The sequence below is a fragment of the Vanellus vanellus genome (genome assembly GCF_965231255.1).
Source record: "Vanellus vanellus genome assembly, chromosome: 4".
Taxonomy (NCBI): Eukaryota; Metazoa; Chordata; class Aves; order Charadriiformes; family Charadriidae; genus Vanellus; species Vanellus vanellus.
The window spans coordinates 56,483,224-56,500,150 of NC_138909.1; the positions used below are offsets into that span (position 1 = coordinate 56,483,224).

Sequence of the window (16,927 nt, forward strand, 5' to 3'; positions counted from 1 at the left end):
ATGCACCACTAATCATCAATTTTGGCTACAGTTAACAGAGTATTTTTATCTTTTTGTAGAGATGAAATCATGAACGTTGCATGGCGCAGCTTGAATGCTTCAGCAGAAATAGTATTGTAACATTATATTTCACAGTCCAAAACCTACTGATTATTCCCATCAGATTAGCACACAAACGTAAGTACAGAAACCAGCCAACACGGGAAATGTGTTTGAAAAGCAGAAAGAAAAGATACCTTCCAAGTTACTTTAAAACATCACTAGCATCAAAGCAGGATCACCCTTTCCCCCAACTCCAGGGGAAAATAAATAAATAAATAAATCTGTATTTCTCTCTTATGCAATACAAGTGTTAAACTACCTACAGAACAGCTTTCAGTAACAACTTCTTTTTTAAAAAAGGTTTAAAAGGTTCCCCTCTGCGTTTGAAAATACATTAAAAAAATTATAACCTACAATTTCATTAAAGACAACAAATGTGCAAGCTGAATTGTCTAGGCATGCAAGAGAAGGCAAAATAGCTGTGAAATAACACAAGTCTATAGGTTAATGTTGAGCAATAAAAATCTGACAAGGTGGCAGGAGTCAAAGCAGGAAGTTACTTGTTCAACCTTTCAGATCACACAACTTTTTATTCTTTCAAAACTCTAGTTGAAGAAGGGTTTCTTCCCTTCTTCTGTTTTAGATTATACAAACTTTCAAGTGGAGGTAGACCAGGGATTATTAATAAATTTACCTCCTTCCCTTTTTCTTTTCAACTGGATTTCTCTATATGCTATAAATTTAATTCTAAGTGATGCTCCTTGATTTTCAGCTGTGTGAAGATGCATCAAGAGAGTAACTTCTAAAGCTAAATATCGATCATAAGTATTCCTGTGGTCTACATATGAGACTACTACTTTTTTGCTGTTCCTAAAATGAGTATACACATAGTCATAACCTCAAAAAAAGACAGTACTTCTTGCATATATTTCTTCATATTTGCTTCATATTAATTTTAAATTAACTTTGATGGTAGACAGAGTGCTGACCTCAATATTCTGTAAGTATGAGAGCAGAGCAAATTACCAACAAAATTATATTTTGCATCATTTTGTTAGGATACTAAGTAATGGGAAAATGGGAATTCGGAAAACTCTCATCAATCAGTTAGCACTTTAGTAACTGAACAAATACTCAGGTAGCTTCACAAACAGTAAGCTGGTATGTGATGGCAGTGCTGCTGAAGGTGGTAGTGGGAATAACCACACAAATCAACCCCACTTCCTTCATTATTCTTGGCCATATACCTTCCCCACTCTTGCTGGCAGAAGTGTCTGTGCTACAGATCTGACCAGGAAACCTCTCTGGTTTAACATTTCCTCCACCCCAACCAGGTTAATCTCAGGAAACTGATTCACTTTCCCAATCCAGTTCTCCACACAACCACACAAATGCTTGCGAAAGCACAAACCATGACTAGGAAGCTGTATGGAGCAATAATGCAATCAGGCTGCATAGGTGGGGTAGTTTCTTCTGACAATAGTGACAGATCACACTATTTGTAGCCCTGTAAACTAAAAGATAGACTTTCTCATTTCTGCTGTCTGAAAAATCTCTCTTGAGAGCTTTCATTGACCTGTGCTACAGATTATTTTCTCTTCTTAAACATTTCCTTCGACGGTCTTTCCCTTTCTCCACTTTTCCATTCAGCTACATGGTATCTGCTGCCTCTGCTATGTACCTTCCTTCAACCTTGCCTTCACCTCTCCTCACCCTCTCCAGACACTGCACTTCAACTCCACTTCCACTCAATGATGTAATCTGGAATGCGAACATTTGCTACTATACATTGCATTTTATTTAGCAATTCTGGATTACACATACAGCATGCATAAAGCAAGACGGCTTTCTGCCCACATATTCCACTCCTTGCTGCTCACACACAATGCAAAGTAAATTTAGGATTTTAAGAAATATCTTTATGCAAAGCTTTGTGGTAATTTCAACACAAACTGGTGCATTGCAACTGTCCCTGACAAGAATAGGCAAGGGCTTACAGAAAGGAAAGCATGGCCCTACATAGTAGAGAATCTTTTGTGAAATCCTCCAGCCATACACAGATTTCATAATCTCCTAAAGAAAAATACAGAACTCTCAGAGAACTCTTGGGGAACTTGCATTTTAAGAATTAAAAGCTAAGCATCACAAGCTAAATATACCTAACACAAAGAAAGGCATAAAGTCTTAAGAATCTATAGTCCAAACTTACTTCATCAGAAGCAGAGCGAAGACACTGGACAGCAGCCTGTTTTTTCATTTCCTCTAGTGTTAGATCAGAGCACTTTTTCTTACTCTTTCCCCATTTCTTGTAAGCTCCCTTTTCCCAGCCCAGGAAGATGTCATTCTCCTAAAATTGAAACAAAGAAATTACAAAAATTGAAATAAAGAAATTACATTGTTTAAATACATTAATATCTCAGTACTATAGCAGAACAGGACTACAAATAACACTCTGTTCAAAATAAAAACAACCTCATCCTATCTACTAAAAACTACTTTTTGCCACATTAAAGATCAGTTTGATTACAGAAAACTTGCACTTACTATTCAGAAAAGGACATATATTTTTCGCAGGACATGGAGGCTACTCACACTTCACCGCAATATTTTCCAATTGCAAATCATATCCATAAAGATAATTATATGGCCAACTTATGGTTGAAGGTATTACTGTAATTTACACAAAGTATGTTAGAGAGTTTCACTGATCTCTGAAATAATGATGAAAAGCAAATAGTTCAGAGTTAGGATCAAACTTAAGAGAAAGCTAAACAAGCCAAAAGAAGAAAATGCAACAGTAGATCCCAAAGCCTTCAACTCAGTCTCACAATGAGCATCATTATGACTAGAGATAGCAGTGCCTATCTTAAAATGAATCTCAACTAGTTTCAGCTTAAATTAGACACTGCTGGTGGAAGGGGGGGGAATTGGGTTCCCATACACAGAAGAATATGTAATTAAGAACAATAAAATCAAAGAAGAATGCTATTGCATTACATGTAATCATTTGAAGATACATAGCATCTGTTTTATATCGCTTTTCAGAATTCACAAAATTTATGATCAGACTTTCTTATTCTTCGCTGTCCATTCACACAAATACATGTGACTTCGTGTGCTCATCTCATTAAAGAAATATTTTGGCTACCACAAAAATAATCTTTAACGTTTTTTATTATACGCTGGTCTAAATCATCTTCTTCAGAGACCCCAAAAACACCTGGTGCTTTTCAACATACCTGTTTAAACCTTTTCAACGTATCTGTTACTGCTTCTAATGAAATCCAGGCTAAGGCTTACCCTCTTTTAAAACAACTCACAATTCCCCATGGCTTCAAAATGAAGTAAAATCAAGTTGTCAGTGAACCTAGCTGTCTCTGTGCAATCACAGAATAATCACAGAATAAAAAGGGAAAAAAGGGGATGGAGAGGGACCAGTCACCTTCAGAAGCAGCCATTAAAATGGCTGCTGTTCATGATTTTACATGACTCAGTCCTTCAGGAAATAGCAGAGCAATTTGTTGAATTTATTTCTTAAAGTCTTATTCGATCACCAAAACTGGAGAAATGGATTTAGTTCTGAAAGACCAAAAAGCTACCAGTCACTGTTTTTCCTTAAACTTGTACAAAATGCCAGTGGTTCATTTAAAGCAAGAAATTTGAACAGGCTACTGTTCTTAGAAGGACTAACAGTAAGAAATAATAGAAAAAAATAAGAAAAATAAAATTATCAGAAAATAGGTTCAATGGACTGAGCACATCTACACTCCATTTTTTTTAAAATAAATTCCTAAGTCTTTTCTGAAATTGTAGTTTATACATTTCTTTATACACAATGAGGCTGTAGAGCACTAACTCTTCCTGGTAATTACATGAAAGTATACAAACTGATGAGACCTACCTACTCCCCACCAGCTTCCAAAGCCTGTCCTGCTCATCCACATGGGCACAGTTACAAATGAAGAAACACATACCCACTTGCAATACATTACTCAAAATGAAAATCCAGGCACACCAGCAAACGTGCACTGGGTTAACTTCACTTATTCTGCTTTTAGGTGGAAAGTTGATTAAAGCAACATCTGCACTAGGAAAATGTTATCAAAATGCTATATATTGAAGTACTTTGTTTTATCTACGCCAACAAAGCTTTGCTTTGTACTGGTACATTAAAGCTAACCTCTGCAGAGTAGCTTTACCAGCCATACATGCCAGGAGTCTGTCAGCAGAGCAGTAAGAACATTTATGCTTACAGAAATTTATAAAGCATTTCATTCAGTTCTCCACACACATAATTTGAAAGTTATCTATCCTTGTCTACAAACGTTGACACTTCAATTTTGAAAAATTTAATCCTTGCGACAAATACCTGATTTTTTAAACAGGAGGCTAAATGGAATGCTCTCTCAGGCACCCACCACAGAGCTGCGTGCATGATGGACTCATCCCTCCTTCCAGAGTGAGCACGTTGTTCATGCACTCTGGGAACAGCACGGCTCATCTTGTAGGGTGCAGCAATTGAGGACAGAACTTCAGTAGAATCCACTCCTCCTTTCTACCCCTTTAGACAATACACAGAATATTTGTTTCTGAACATATGGTTTTCAGGCACACTTGGCTGACAGGGCTTCCTTCACACACCCATTTTAAGTTTTATAGGAAAAAAAAATGTTGAAAAGTTTGGGGTTTTGAATTTTTTTTCCTGGACAGAATCACTAATTTTTTAGCCTCAGATTTTACAAGATTAGCAAACACCATGGATTACAGCTATTCCACATAAAATTTTGAAGTTTAAAATGCTCATGTAAACAACAATATTTATCAGCACTATATATATATTTAATACACCCTAAATTTATTGAGGACTTTGCACTTTCTGCACACAAATCAAACACCACACTCATAAACCGCTACAGAACAGTGGAGAAAAAAAGTCCTCACACATACTTCTTGAGATACGATCTATTAGAACCACAAAAAAAAAAAAAAAAAGAAAAAAAGATTACAGCTAAGAACAGCTAAGAAACAAGAAAATGTCATATTCCCTAGAGAGTGAGTTTGTAGAACTTGAGGTGTGACACACAAACCGAGTGAAATTCTGCTTTTATGATGAATAAATTGATCAAAAAAAGAAGACAATCCAGTAGTTTCAAATGGTTTAAATTAATCTTTTTCTATTTTTTTTTTTTTTTTTACTTGGTGTCCAGTGGTGAGGAGCCTGTTAGTAGGTTTACCCCTTAGGCTGGAAAATATTAAGTCCATGACAAAGAGGAAAGAAAGCACTTCAACAAAACATTCTATATGCACATAGGCGAGTAAACTAGTTACTTCACGTGGAGAGAATCACTAAGGAGTTCTGTTCTCTTCAGCTACTAGATGCCTTCCTTTACCTTTGTTTCCTAACAGAACTAGAGATCATATGATAATGCTCAGTTTAATGCAAGAGCTCTACCATATCTTTGAGTTTTCACTGTTCTGTTCAGTGATCACTGAACATTTCATGTGACCACTGAACATTTCAAAAGCAATGCTGCCTCAAAGGTACAGATGTAAAGAGTGTGCATGCACACAGAAGAAAAACTGAAGTTTGGCTTACAAAATTCTAATATTTAAAACAGACTACCACAAATTAAATTTTTAAGGGACAACCACCTAATATTAAATAATATCAACAGGAAGCCGAGGCCATCTGGTCATTGGAAAAATTCAAGTTTGTATATATAAACTGATGTTTAAACATCTACTCTTCAGAGTCCTACTGTACCTACCTACTACGTAACTAAATAATTTCATATTAGAGATTTTTAATTGTAAAGAGACTGAAAGTGCAAAGTTTCGTGACAAGAATAACTTAAGAACTATAAATGTGGCTAAAGAAAGGTTAGTAAAGTATCCTTATTCTTTATACTAATGATGCCTCAAGAAATCCAGTATTTGAAGTGCTTAATTCAACCCTGAATTAATATACAGGCACAAATTTTAGAAAGAGATTTCTAAATTGATTCTCCTGCTCAACTACACAAAAGCAGCAATTCCACTGCTTCCCTCCACACTACCAAGAAACTGGAGAAGCAAAAGAAAATCAAGTTTGGTAGTGATTCTTCTTACTTTCATTTGTTGTAGAGAGAATAGAGAAATATCTACTCTCAGTAAGAGAAAAAACCTGACACCTTGTGATAAGACTGAAAGAAAATCATTTTGAAGCTCATAGTTTACATAAACAGAAAATCAGTGTTAAAACATACTTCAAGAATCTTGCAGGAACTACCCATACTTCATAAAAGCTGGAGTCAAGTTTACTGATGCAGAAACATTAGATGACTCAAAGTCCCAGTTTCTATTCAGGAAAGTAAACAGACTTAAATTTTGACTTATCAGCAGAACACACAGGAAAGGAATCAGATTTAATAATCTGATCAACAAACTCCCCAAATGGGGAAATCAAATCAGCAGAGAAACATACTTTAAGAAAAAAAAAATCTTTTTAAAATAAGTTCAGGGAAACTGATTCCCTAAGATTGTCCCTGCATAAATACACTACAGATTGAATTAGATACACGCTAAGATGAACAAATATAATGTATATCAAGTTTTCAGGTAACGTACTAAACAGCCATAATTATCTGTGTGGTTGGCATTTCTATTCTGAATTACATACAAGAGACTTTAGGGCAAGAATTTTCATTCTCTTCAAGAAGAGGAGAAAATACTGAGTTAAAAAAAAATGAATCAGAGAATTTTAAAGAACTCCTAATTTTTGAGCATTTTAATTTCAGCATAAACCAGTTGCTATTCAAGCATATTACCAGCCTGGCATTTCTTGCTCTTGTAAAAGTTATTGCTGGCCAGCCAAAACATGCTGCTTCAACAAGGAAGTTCTAATAACAAGTTAATACAAAAATAAGAACCACTCAATATCATAATTTTTCAAATACAAAATAATCACATAGAGAGAGTCTCTCCCTTTAAAAATCCAACTCAAGGAATACCATCAAAACAAGCAGCCCAGACATCCAGAGAAGATAATCTCATGTGAAAAAGAATTCCCAAAATTGTTAAGGTATGCAAGCAGAGTCTTGCAAGACTGAGTAACATATGTGAACAATTTTTCCTTCTTATAATTCTCAATTAATAGATTAAGAGGTATCTCCAAGGAAGGGGAAAAAAATACCCACAGCTTTTTTAAAAGGAGCAAACATTTGCCAAAGACTCAGCAGAACAGTTGATAGGCACTTTTGCCATGAATAGTTCGAAGTTGTATGTCTACTAAATGGCTGGCCAGTTCCTGCCCAGTGCAATAAGGATTATCTGCTTGTTCCACACAGGGGCATTAGTCTGCAGACTCCTCTACCAAGCTGTAGGAGAAATATTTGCTACAAAACTTTTTTAAAGACACTCAAATGCTATTAAAATAGATCATCAGATTACTGGACAGGCCAAAAGGAAAAATAGAATAAATGCTTATATGGACTGAGTGAACGGTGAACGCATATGCCATCATTCCTTAGAAAGAAGCTCAAAATCAGGACAAGATGGATCACCCAAAACAACTGAGGTCATGGATTGTACAAGACAGAACAAACCCAAAAATGTTTTGAAAGAATTAGAGAATTTGCAGATATTTACTGTGCCTATGAGACAGAATAGTCTCAACTCAAGGCAACAGCATTCTCTAAAGGCATGCACATTCTCTCTCTCCACAAACACACCCAAAATAATTCCTGAATATCAACATGCAGTCCACAAAATTTCCCTGCTAAAGTCTATCATCAGTGTATCTTAAGTCAGTGACTGCTATCAAGGTTTGTAGTGAATAAATGAAAACAAAGACTATATAATCTGACATAATAAAAACCCAGGTAGTCCAGCAGTCCTGGTCTCTTCTGGCAGCAACAGTTTTTACATAATTGATGTTTAATTAAACGCAATGCTTGCATAGACAGGTAGGAATCGTGCGCTGCAAAAAAGCTTTTCCAAAAACTTATTCAAAGAACTCCACAAAAATCAGCTCTTGAGATGTTTGGATAGGCAGGGAATGGAAGATAATAGCTATAAATTATATCCAAAATGGAATAGGTGCTCACTAACTCTAGCGGGATCTCATAATGCAAATTTGAGGAAGACAGCCACAGATTACATATGTATTTCACCTTTAAGATTATTCAAGAAGCAGACTATAAATACCTTCAGCGATCTTCCGTGAAAAAATATTTCCCCTAAACTGAGATTCGGGAAGAACTCTCATGGATTGCATAGAGCCACTTCGTAGAGTCACAGGGATATATACCATTTCGGAATTGCTTTTGCAAAAACTTTAAGAGACATTGCATCTCATTATATTTAATGAGAAAGGTCTAATGGGCTAGGATTGGCTCAGACATTCCTTGCAGGCTGCCTCAGACTGAGACAAAGATAATGAGATCATACATATGCAAGACAATTTAGAAGAAAACACGACAGCAGTGGCACAAGCCCAGCTTGTATTCTCCAAAAGACATGCAACGAGGTTTAGCAGAAAAAGAGCAGATAAGTACACTTTCAGAGAGTAGCACAAGTTTTCTCCATGTCAAAAGCCACGCTACCACAGAATGGAGAGGACTGGAAAACATTCTTTAATGTTAGATAATTACTCCAAATCCAGGTATTACCAGGAGAGAACTCATCTTAGACATCTTAGGCTAGACCATCTAGCCGCTGCAGTCACCACTTTCCCGGCTGCTTTAACTGGAACATTACAATCCTATGCAGTGGGACTGTAACAGAACAGCTGATAATAAATCAGACATCAGGCACTGCTATGACTTCAAGGTCCACAAGGCATTCAGGATTGACAATTCCACTATTTGCAAGCAGGGAAGATACTTCATCTATCAAAACCAATCAAGCTGAGTATAAAATCCTGTAAACCGAGTTTCTGTCAATTATAAACTCTTGCTTATAATCCTACCAACTGGAATGGGCAGTCTATGTGTTGTTCGCTAATTAGAAGTTACTCTAGGCTGAAACCGCGCAGAAAAAATTTGATCACACCCACTCCCAAGAGCGAGAGAACATGCAAATGCTGCATCTGTTGAAATCCTATGTTTGTTGAACCAGCTGCCTTCAGAGTTTTCCCATTACAGTAAAAGCAGAAAAGAAGAAAATTTAGCAAGGCTATAGCTACTGCTATACAGTCATCATTTTACTTGGGCATCTTACCTACATGGCAGAAAACAAAGCAAAGAAATCAACAGAAACTGCCACTAGAGAGTCCAGATATCCGAAAGGGACATGTTATGACTGGAGAAGTTATTTCACAGCATTTATAGGTGCTCTCTTGGACTTAGGAATAAAGTTGTGCAGCAAGCATCACAGACAACTGTTATCGTCTGATTTCAGAGACTATAGGCAGCACACACCTCTGCTTGGAGACATGTGGTGAGCATACTGTCACGCAATGGTCTAATGTACAAAGCACACTGAAGAGGTATCCCAGCTAGACCCAGAATCCAAAACAGTACGATTGTATCTGCACAGAGATGGTTGCAAATAAATCCTGACTCTTCAAAGGACTAATCAGACAGGCACTTGAGCTTATATCTCTGCTTTGCATTACGTAAGCCTTTGTGAGAATGCATTAGTAGCCATAACAACAATAAAAAAGTGATTCTGTTATTGTTTTTGCATGACTATGAGAGACACCATAACTAAAAGATGGCTTTGATTACTCAGAGCAGAAGCTAATGATAACATTTTAACTGTATTACACAGATGTGCCTACTTCAACAGGATAGCACACAAGAGAGGAACCACAGAGCCTAGGTAAGTTTGATGTCCTGAAACGGACGTTTCGCATATTGGCATAGACACGTTTGCAAAGGAATCTGCATTTCAACATGATCACTCACACTGGTACAAAGGCAGAAGAGAGTCTGAAAGAAAAATCTCCCAGATAACCATAGTCTTTGAGAACAAATGCTTTTCTTCTGCACTAACACATCAGCTGAAGCCGACTGCCATGAAACCTGTACAATTTGCACAAATGCAGTGACTCTGAGAGCTAACGGCTGAGCTCCAATCCCTGCCACCGCAATTCCTATCCCTAAAACTGAATGAAGATACAAATGCATAGTCGACAATACTCCAAATCTACCTCATGTCTAGCAGTAACCAAGACAGAAATAGAGAACAGAGCACTTATAAATAACAAGTCAAATGCCAACTAAAAATTAATAAATTAAAAAAGAATTTTAAAAAGGATAAGTCCCACAGAGACACTGCACCAGTACAAAATTGAGTTGCATTAGTCAGAACTGTTACATCACCTTTGGCTAGAAGCTCTTATACCGACAGCACTTGAGGAATCCAACTGAAATTACTTCAGCACCTGCAAAACAACTAAAGGTGCAGCTGATCCGCACCAACCAACTACAGGTGCTTTCACTGGACAAAGCCCATTGTGCTGGGGGAATCACAAGTCTGCTCTGAGACCGAAATTCAGAGGCCCTACATTGCTGCACGCTCAGCAGTTCAGAGAGGAAAACTGGGAGTTTTCTGAGGCACGTGTCTTTACAGTAATGCCATTTCAGTCGTCTTCCACTGCTTAACCGAAGAGGAATCCACATCCCTGCAATTTTTCTCACCAAGTTAATATTGTATACAGAAGTGTTTTTTTTCTGAAGTTTAAATATGACAGTGTGAGTTACACAGTTCTCAATCCTGAAAAGGGGAGGCGGGGGGAAGGAAGCACAACTAAGTTCCTCCGTGAACTTTTTAACTTGGTTGTCTGAGCTTTTAAAAAAGTTAAACTATTTCTATTAATAAATAATCTTTATGGGCATATTAACTTGAGGATATAGTACTGCTTCTCAAACAGGATAAATCTGGTCTTTCTTCAGTTTATATGTTTATATATGAGAAAGAGAAGGTTTTTATTCCCAACCTGCAAACATGTATGCATTTGAATACTCCAAGGACTTCAAGTTAATCACATAAAGAAGTACAGGCAAAAGTCTTGGTCTCACAGTTCCCTTGCCTACCTATCTATTCTTTTCTTCATACATGAATTTTCACAACTTGAATTTTACATACTTAGTTTTGGTAATGATTAAAAAACTAAAGTCAGAAAAATTTTTAAATTGTTCCTACATGAATATTGCACAGCTTAATAAGCGGTAACACAAATACAAACTAAACTGAAAATGTTTTCACATTCACGAAATTTACTTTTACATGTTGCTGGTGAACTTTGAAACTTAATGACACATATGCAGCACTCACACAGCATTACCCTACTATAACTGAACTATACTCTACATACTTTAATGCATTTAAAAGAACTTTCTTTGAATGACTCACAGTTATTTCTTGGGAATGATAAAAGAGCAGTTGCAGTTATAGTATAACTTGCATTGTCACCTTTTGTTAAATAGGCATACCAGCCAGATTAACATTTAATACAGGTTTCGTGTAGTACAGAAGACCAAATCCTCATTTCTCCTCCTATCTTTAGGTTATGCATGAGATTTTTCACTTCAAAACAAAACACAACCGAACACATCCTCCTCCCCTTAACATATACATGTGAAAAACTAAATAGCCATGACTAGAATATAAATCTAAACATCAGGTCCCTCTACTGGGTTAACCTGGGATGGCAGGCAGAACAAACGTCCCATGTTTGACTGGATCTTGGAACCTAGCAGGTGCATCACAAGTGCTGTCAGCAAAAAGCATCCCATGTCACCCACACATGCTAGCCAAAATCACAAGAGCTGGCAATGATATTCCCATCCTAGTTCGGCGTGATAGGCCAAAAGCATTTACAGAGATAAAAACACTGAGTAAAGACTTAAAATTTCTCATATGTGGGCTGAGGTCTCCTTTCCACTGCTCTGCTGTTCTCTTCTAATAAAAAAAAAAAAAAACAAACCCAAAACGAAAGCTACCTTTTGAACTTTAAATATATATGTGCTAGTGATGAAAAAGCAAGAATAAAAACTATGATCAGAGACTCGGCAGAAGTGTAGCTATCATTCTGAAGACTTTTTCTACCCCCCCCCATGTAAAAAATTACCTGAATGGAACTATTTCAAATCAGTCTACAAATAATTAGTCTTTCAGAATGAAACCCTCCCTTCTATAAACTGAAAAATCAAAAGGAAAAAAATCCCATGCTGGTCACAGAAGAACACAGTTTACAGTACAACAGCTATTTAATTCTCAGAGTTAGGAAAATATTGTATTTTTAAAAAACATTTTTAGGCTTTTTACTTTTTTGAGGGTCACAAAAAAAAAGTTAGCTTCCAAAAATGAGTTAAAAGAAGTAGATCAAAAGCAACAGAAGACACTTGATATGGAAAGTATGCATAACAAATGCATTTATACCTTCACGCTGCATGACCAAAGGCTTAAAAACAAAGCCTTTATCTTGCAGAGTGTCTAGCTGTTGGGTTTGGGTATTGTGGAGGGGTTTTTGTGGTGTTTTTTTTTTTTTGTTTTTTTTTTTTTTTTTTAATAAAGGCTCCATCCCTTCAAAAGGGAGAACAGTCTGCAGGCAAAAAAAACACAAAGAACTTGTTATATCTGGAAGCAGCTATCTTACAAATATTATGTAAAAGATACAACACAGAACACTGATTTTAACACTGTACAAATAAAGATCAATGAAATAATGTTTCACACAAAATATATTTTAGGGCAATGCATTCTGCTTCACACAGATTATACTATCTTAATGCAATATTTACTGTATAACAAACTGGTTTGCAAACACATGTATCTACAAATACACTTTTAATTAACATTCAAATAACAATCAGAAATCTTAAAAGCACCTAGTTGGTTTAACATTAGGAAAATGAGAGCAAGGCATTCTGATTAAAAATCAATCTAGTCTGAAGTCAAAAGGCTATCTCACAATGTTCAAATCTCCCCCAATAGCAATTCTGTGGGTCTCCAAAAGGTAAAGATTTCTCAATAATTTCATGGGGTTTTCTCCTTAATTTACCCTTTATTCCAAAATAAGAAAAATCAGTAATAAAATGCAAATGATGAAAACATATATACGGAACAGAAACAGTGCACTTTAGTTAGCATCACACAATCATTAAATCCATACCAATTTTACGAGGTTTTCCTTAACAGACCAAAAGCATCTAAAAGGTCATCTACCTCAGAACAAAACACCAGTGGTTTCCAAACATTTTGAACAGAGGCCATTGATAGGCCTCAAATCTTAAAAAACAAAAACAAAACAAACAACCCCCCCTAACACGCCTAAATAGCGACTATAATGTTATATAACATGGTTTAACAGATTCCTTTAGTAATTTTGACCATGTAGACATCTAATTTGTGTGTAAATCAATTTGAGAATCATGTTCTCTACAAAGTTTGTAAGCAAGAAACACCTTTGTTTCTAGAAAAATATAAAGCAAATCTACCACTGAAGTCCTTACTTGTCTTCTGATACGACAGACCTAAACTAACTAGTCACAAAAAACCCAAACTATTTCTGTGAACATGCTGCTGTGTCACAGTAATCAAGGAAAATGTGCAAACCCAATTTGTATTGTCTTTTTATTCTCTCCTCCATCAGTCAATGCTGGGGAAAAATCCCAGAGCCTCCTCCCTGCCACCAGCAATATCATTGCCAGAAAAAAAAAAAAAAAAAAAAAAGGGTGGGTGGGGGTGGTAAAAAAAAACAAAGAAGAAAAAAGTTGAAGGACTGCTTAAGAACTTATACATCTTAAGCTTTTAGACTCATTTCCAAAGGTAGCAAGTATGCCTTGAATAAGAATTGTGTTATAAATGCCAACAATAAGTTAACTTCAGTACTTGAGTATTTTTTAAAAAATATTTAAAGTGTGTATATTTAGGGGGTGTTACTGTAATTCTTGATAGATATGTAAAACCATAGCAGCTCTGGAAGATCTTGGTACCACACTGCAATTTACCATCAACAAGATTCCTTTCTTGCAAGCTCTCTACTACTTTGAAATGCAGCTGGGTAAAACATACCTGCTTATCAATTTTCCCAGTATTTTAATAGATATTTCAGTTCAAGCCAATGAGTCAGAATAAAAACTGCAAACATTCCAGTAAAATTTGGTTGCAGTGTATTAGGGTTTTACTTTCACCTGTGTTTTCTGTACTGTGCCTCCCTCCACAGCCCCCACACAAGTACTTGCAAAAAGCTCCTATTAACTCTCCGAAAAATCATGACTATTGTTTTGCGATATTGAGCCTGCGTCCATATAATGGTACCCAACTCTAATTGGGCAAGGCATGGAATTAACAGTAATAATAAAAACCAAACAAAAAAAAATCCCAAACAAAAAACAGACTCTTACACACACACAAAAAACCCACAAAACAAAGAAAAATAAAACAAAGGAGAAAAAAAAAAAAAAAAAACAATGCCACACACCAAACCCTTAAACATATTTTATCTTCTATCCACATATCAAAGTACCTCACCATATAAAGACAGATAATATTGGCGGAAGACAAGTCAAGTGACCAAAGCCACAGAACTCTGCAGCAGAATCAAGACCAGAAACCATATATCGTATATTAATAACAAAGCAGAAGGGAACATCCTGCTTATTCTCAAAAACAACCCTGAAGACCTAGTCAATCAAGACTCCTATATCCTTTTGGAATACTTATTTTAAATGTAAACAGCAAGTGACTGATAACACAGTAACACTTAAATACCTTAAATAGCTGGGTATGCCTAGTAAGGCTGGGGATGTTTTTTCATTCATTTTTTATTTTAAATCTTTTCTGTACTTACCTGCTAGAACCTCAGTCGAGGACTTCAGAGTTCCATTTCCCTGCTACAGTTGATGACACCAGAACACTATAAAGAAAGCATGGAAGGAGGCTCTCTGAAGCAACTAAAACAGTGCTAATGATGTCATCAACATTCTGAGGTGGAAGGATCTTAATGACCATCTTAACTTCAGTTTGCTACATTTCTAATGAAGATGATTTATACAGTATCCATAAGATTAAAACTTCCTAAATTTTTCCTCTTCACCACCCCTATAAGAAGCATATTGCAATGGATTGTGCATACGCGTAATCCCATTCTGGGTGATCACACATTCCTTTTAACCTGTTCAAAACAGAAGTCATTGAAGGATTTTGGGAAAGAAGTGATGGCTAATTACTCCCCACAGAAACAGAGTTCTAGAAGCAAAGAATCATAGAAGCATAGAACGGTCCAGGTTGGAAGGGATCTCAAAAGATCATCCGTTCCACCCATTTGAGGGAAAGGGAGCCTAGACAAGATTATCTAGCACACTGTCCTACTACATCTTGAAAACCTCCAGCAGTGGGCACTCTATCATATGTCTAAGGAGGTTGTTCCAGTGAATGACTGTCCTCACTATTAAAAAAAAATAAAAATCTCTCTCATATTGAGATGAAATTTCATCGAGCACAACTTGTACCCGTTGTCCCTTGTCTTCTCCATGTGGCTCCTTGTGAAGAAAGAGCCTCCACCCTCTTTGTAGCTGTCCTCTAAGTTGAGGAGAAATCATTGTAATAAACCCACTATTGAGAACAGTCTTTCTCTGGAAATTCTGTCATCTTTCTGAAGAATCAAAGGAATTGTATGGGAGAAAAAAATTCTGAGACGCCAAGAACCAACTCTTCCATGAGAATTCATCTGAATTAAAGGAGCTCAGCAACTCTCAGTATTTTACTCCTAAATTATTTCTCGTTTAGATGTTTAATCACTGCACTCTTCCCTGATTTCTATTTTTAAACAAATATAGTATTTGTTTTTCCCCTTTGTCTTAATGTTCTACCTATTGCCAAAATTGGATTGAAACTGCTTATATGCAGACGTATGCTTTAGAGTACAGATTTGTTTGTTTCTGAATGACTTAACTAAGTGAAAATTAATTTTAAAATGCCAGGTCATACAAATAACCAGTAGGCACTAAGCAAAATATAAATAAATAAATAAATAAATAAAGTACAAGCAGATGTGTTTTAGGATTTTCTTAATTGTCCATATAAGAAATTTGTACTTGTAGTCTTTAAAGATTAAGCTATTTGAGAAAGGAATTAGGTAGCAGTATGTTTCCCAACCTATGCATCCAATCATTATTACAGAATATCATCCCAAAACTAAATTGTTATTAGATCTCAAAACTGAAAAAGCAGTTATTTGAAGTAGAGGGAACAAATGCCATAAAAGTATGTTACAAGCAGGATCAAATTGGAGGAGGTGGAAAAGAAACTTCCAGCTTCTTCAAATCTTGTTGTCATTCAGAAGACATCCTGTACATTTGTACTACAGCACCCGCTCAGCGACACAGGTTTTGGCTACCCTGTGAGCATGCAGTATTCTTCCCTCTTTGGCTCATTAGGTTCAGATAATCAGCTTGGAAAAAGAACAGACACATTCCTTAAAGTTCTGCTATCAACCCACAATGCACCCAGTTAAGGTATCGAAATGATAAATAAACTGAATGAGGTTTTCATAATATAGTTACCCTGCTTCTTGCAAATCCTGATAAAGAGAAAATTGATTTTGGCACTTCAGTCACTTCAAATTATCACAGTAGTGACTTCACAGTCATGACTATGCTCTAAACTGGACTGAAAAAAACCAAGTCTTCATTTTTCCCCAAGGCCGGGGCTATCTATCAAGCTCCCCAAATTCTGGTGTGGTTTCACTTGGTTTCTTTCTTTCTGTCCTCATCTCACACAGGTTTTGGAAATTTCTTCTGTCCCCTTCTAAAATACAATTATTCATGCCTGACCAAGACCTAAATAAGTTCACTGTTAAGGTACATTCTAAAAAGTGCTTACAGTGTGGGGTTTTTTTTAATTATTATCACTACTATTATTAACCACGAGGTTGTTCCTAGTGACTTCCACTGCT

The 16,927-nt window shown here is 36.3% G+C and overlaps 1 protein-coding gene across 1 annotated transcript in view; it reads right to left on the reverse strand.

Annotated features, from left to right (window-relative positions):
• KIAA0232 overlaps positions 1-16,927 on the reverse strand; it is a 70,514-nt gene that overhangs the window by 33,265 nt on the left and 20,322 nt on the right. Inside the window, exon 3 of the mRNA XM_082482813.1 lies at positions 2,252-2,389. Within this exon, the coding sequence (XP_082338939.1) occupies positions 2,252-2,389 (138 nt within the window). The remainder of the gene's footprint in view (positions 1-2,251; positions 2,390-16,927) is intronic.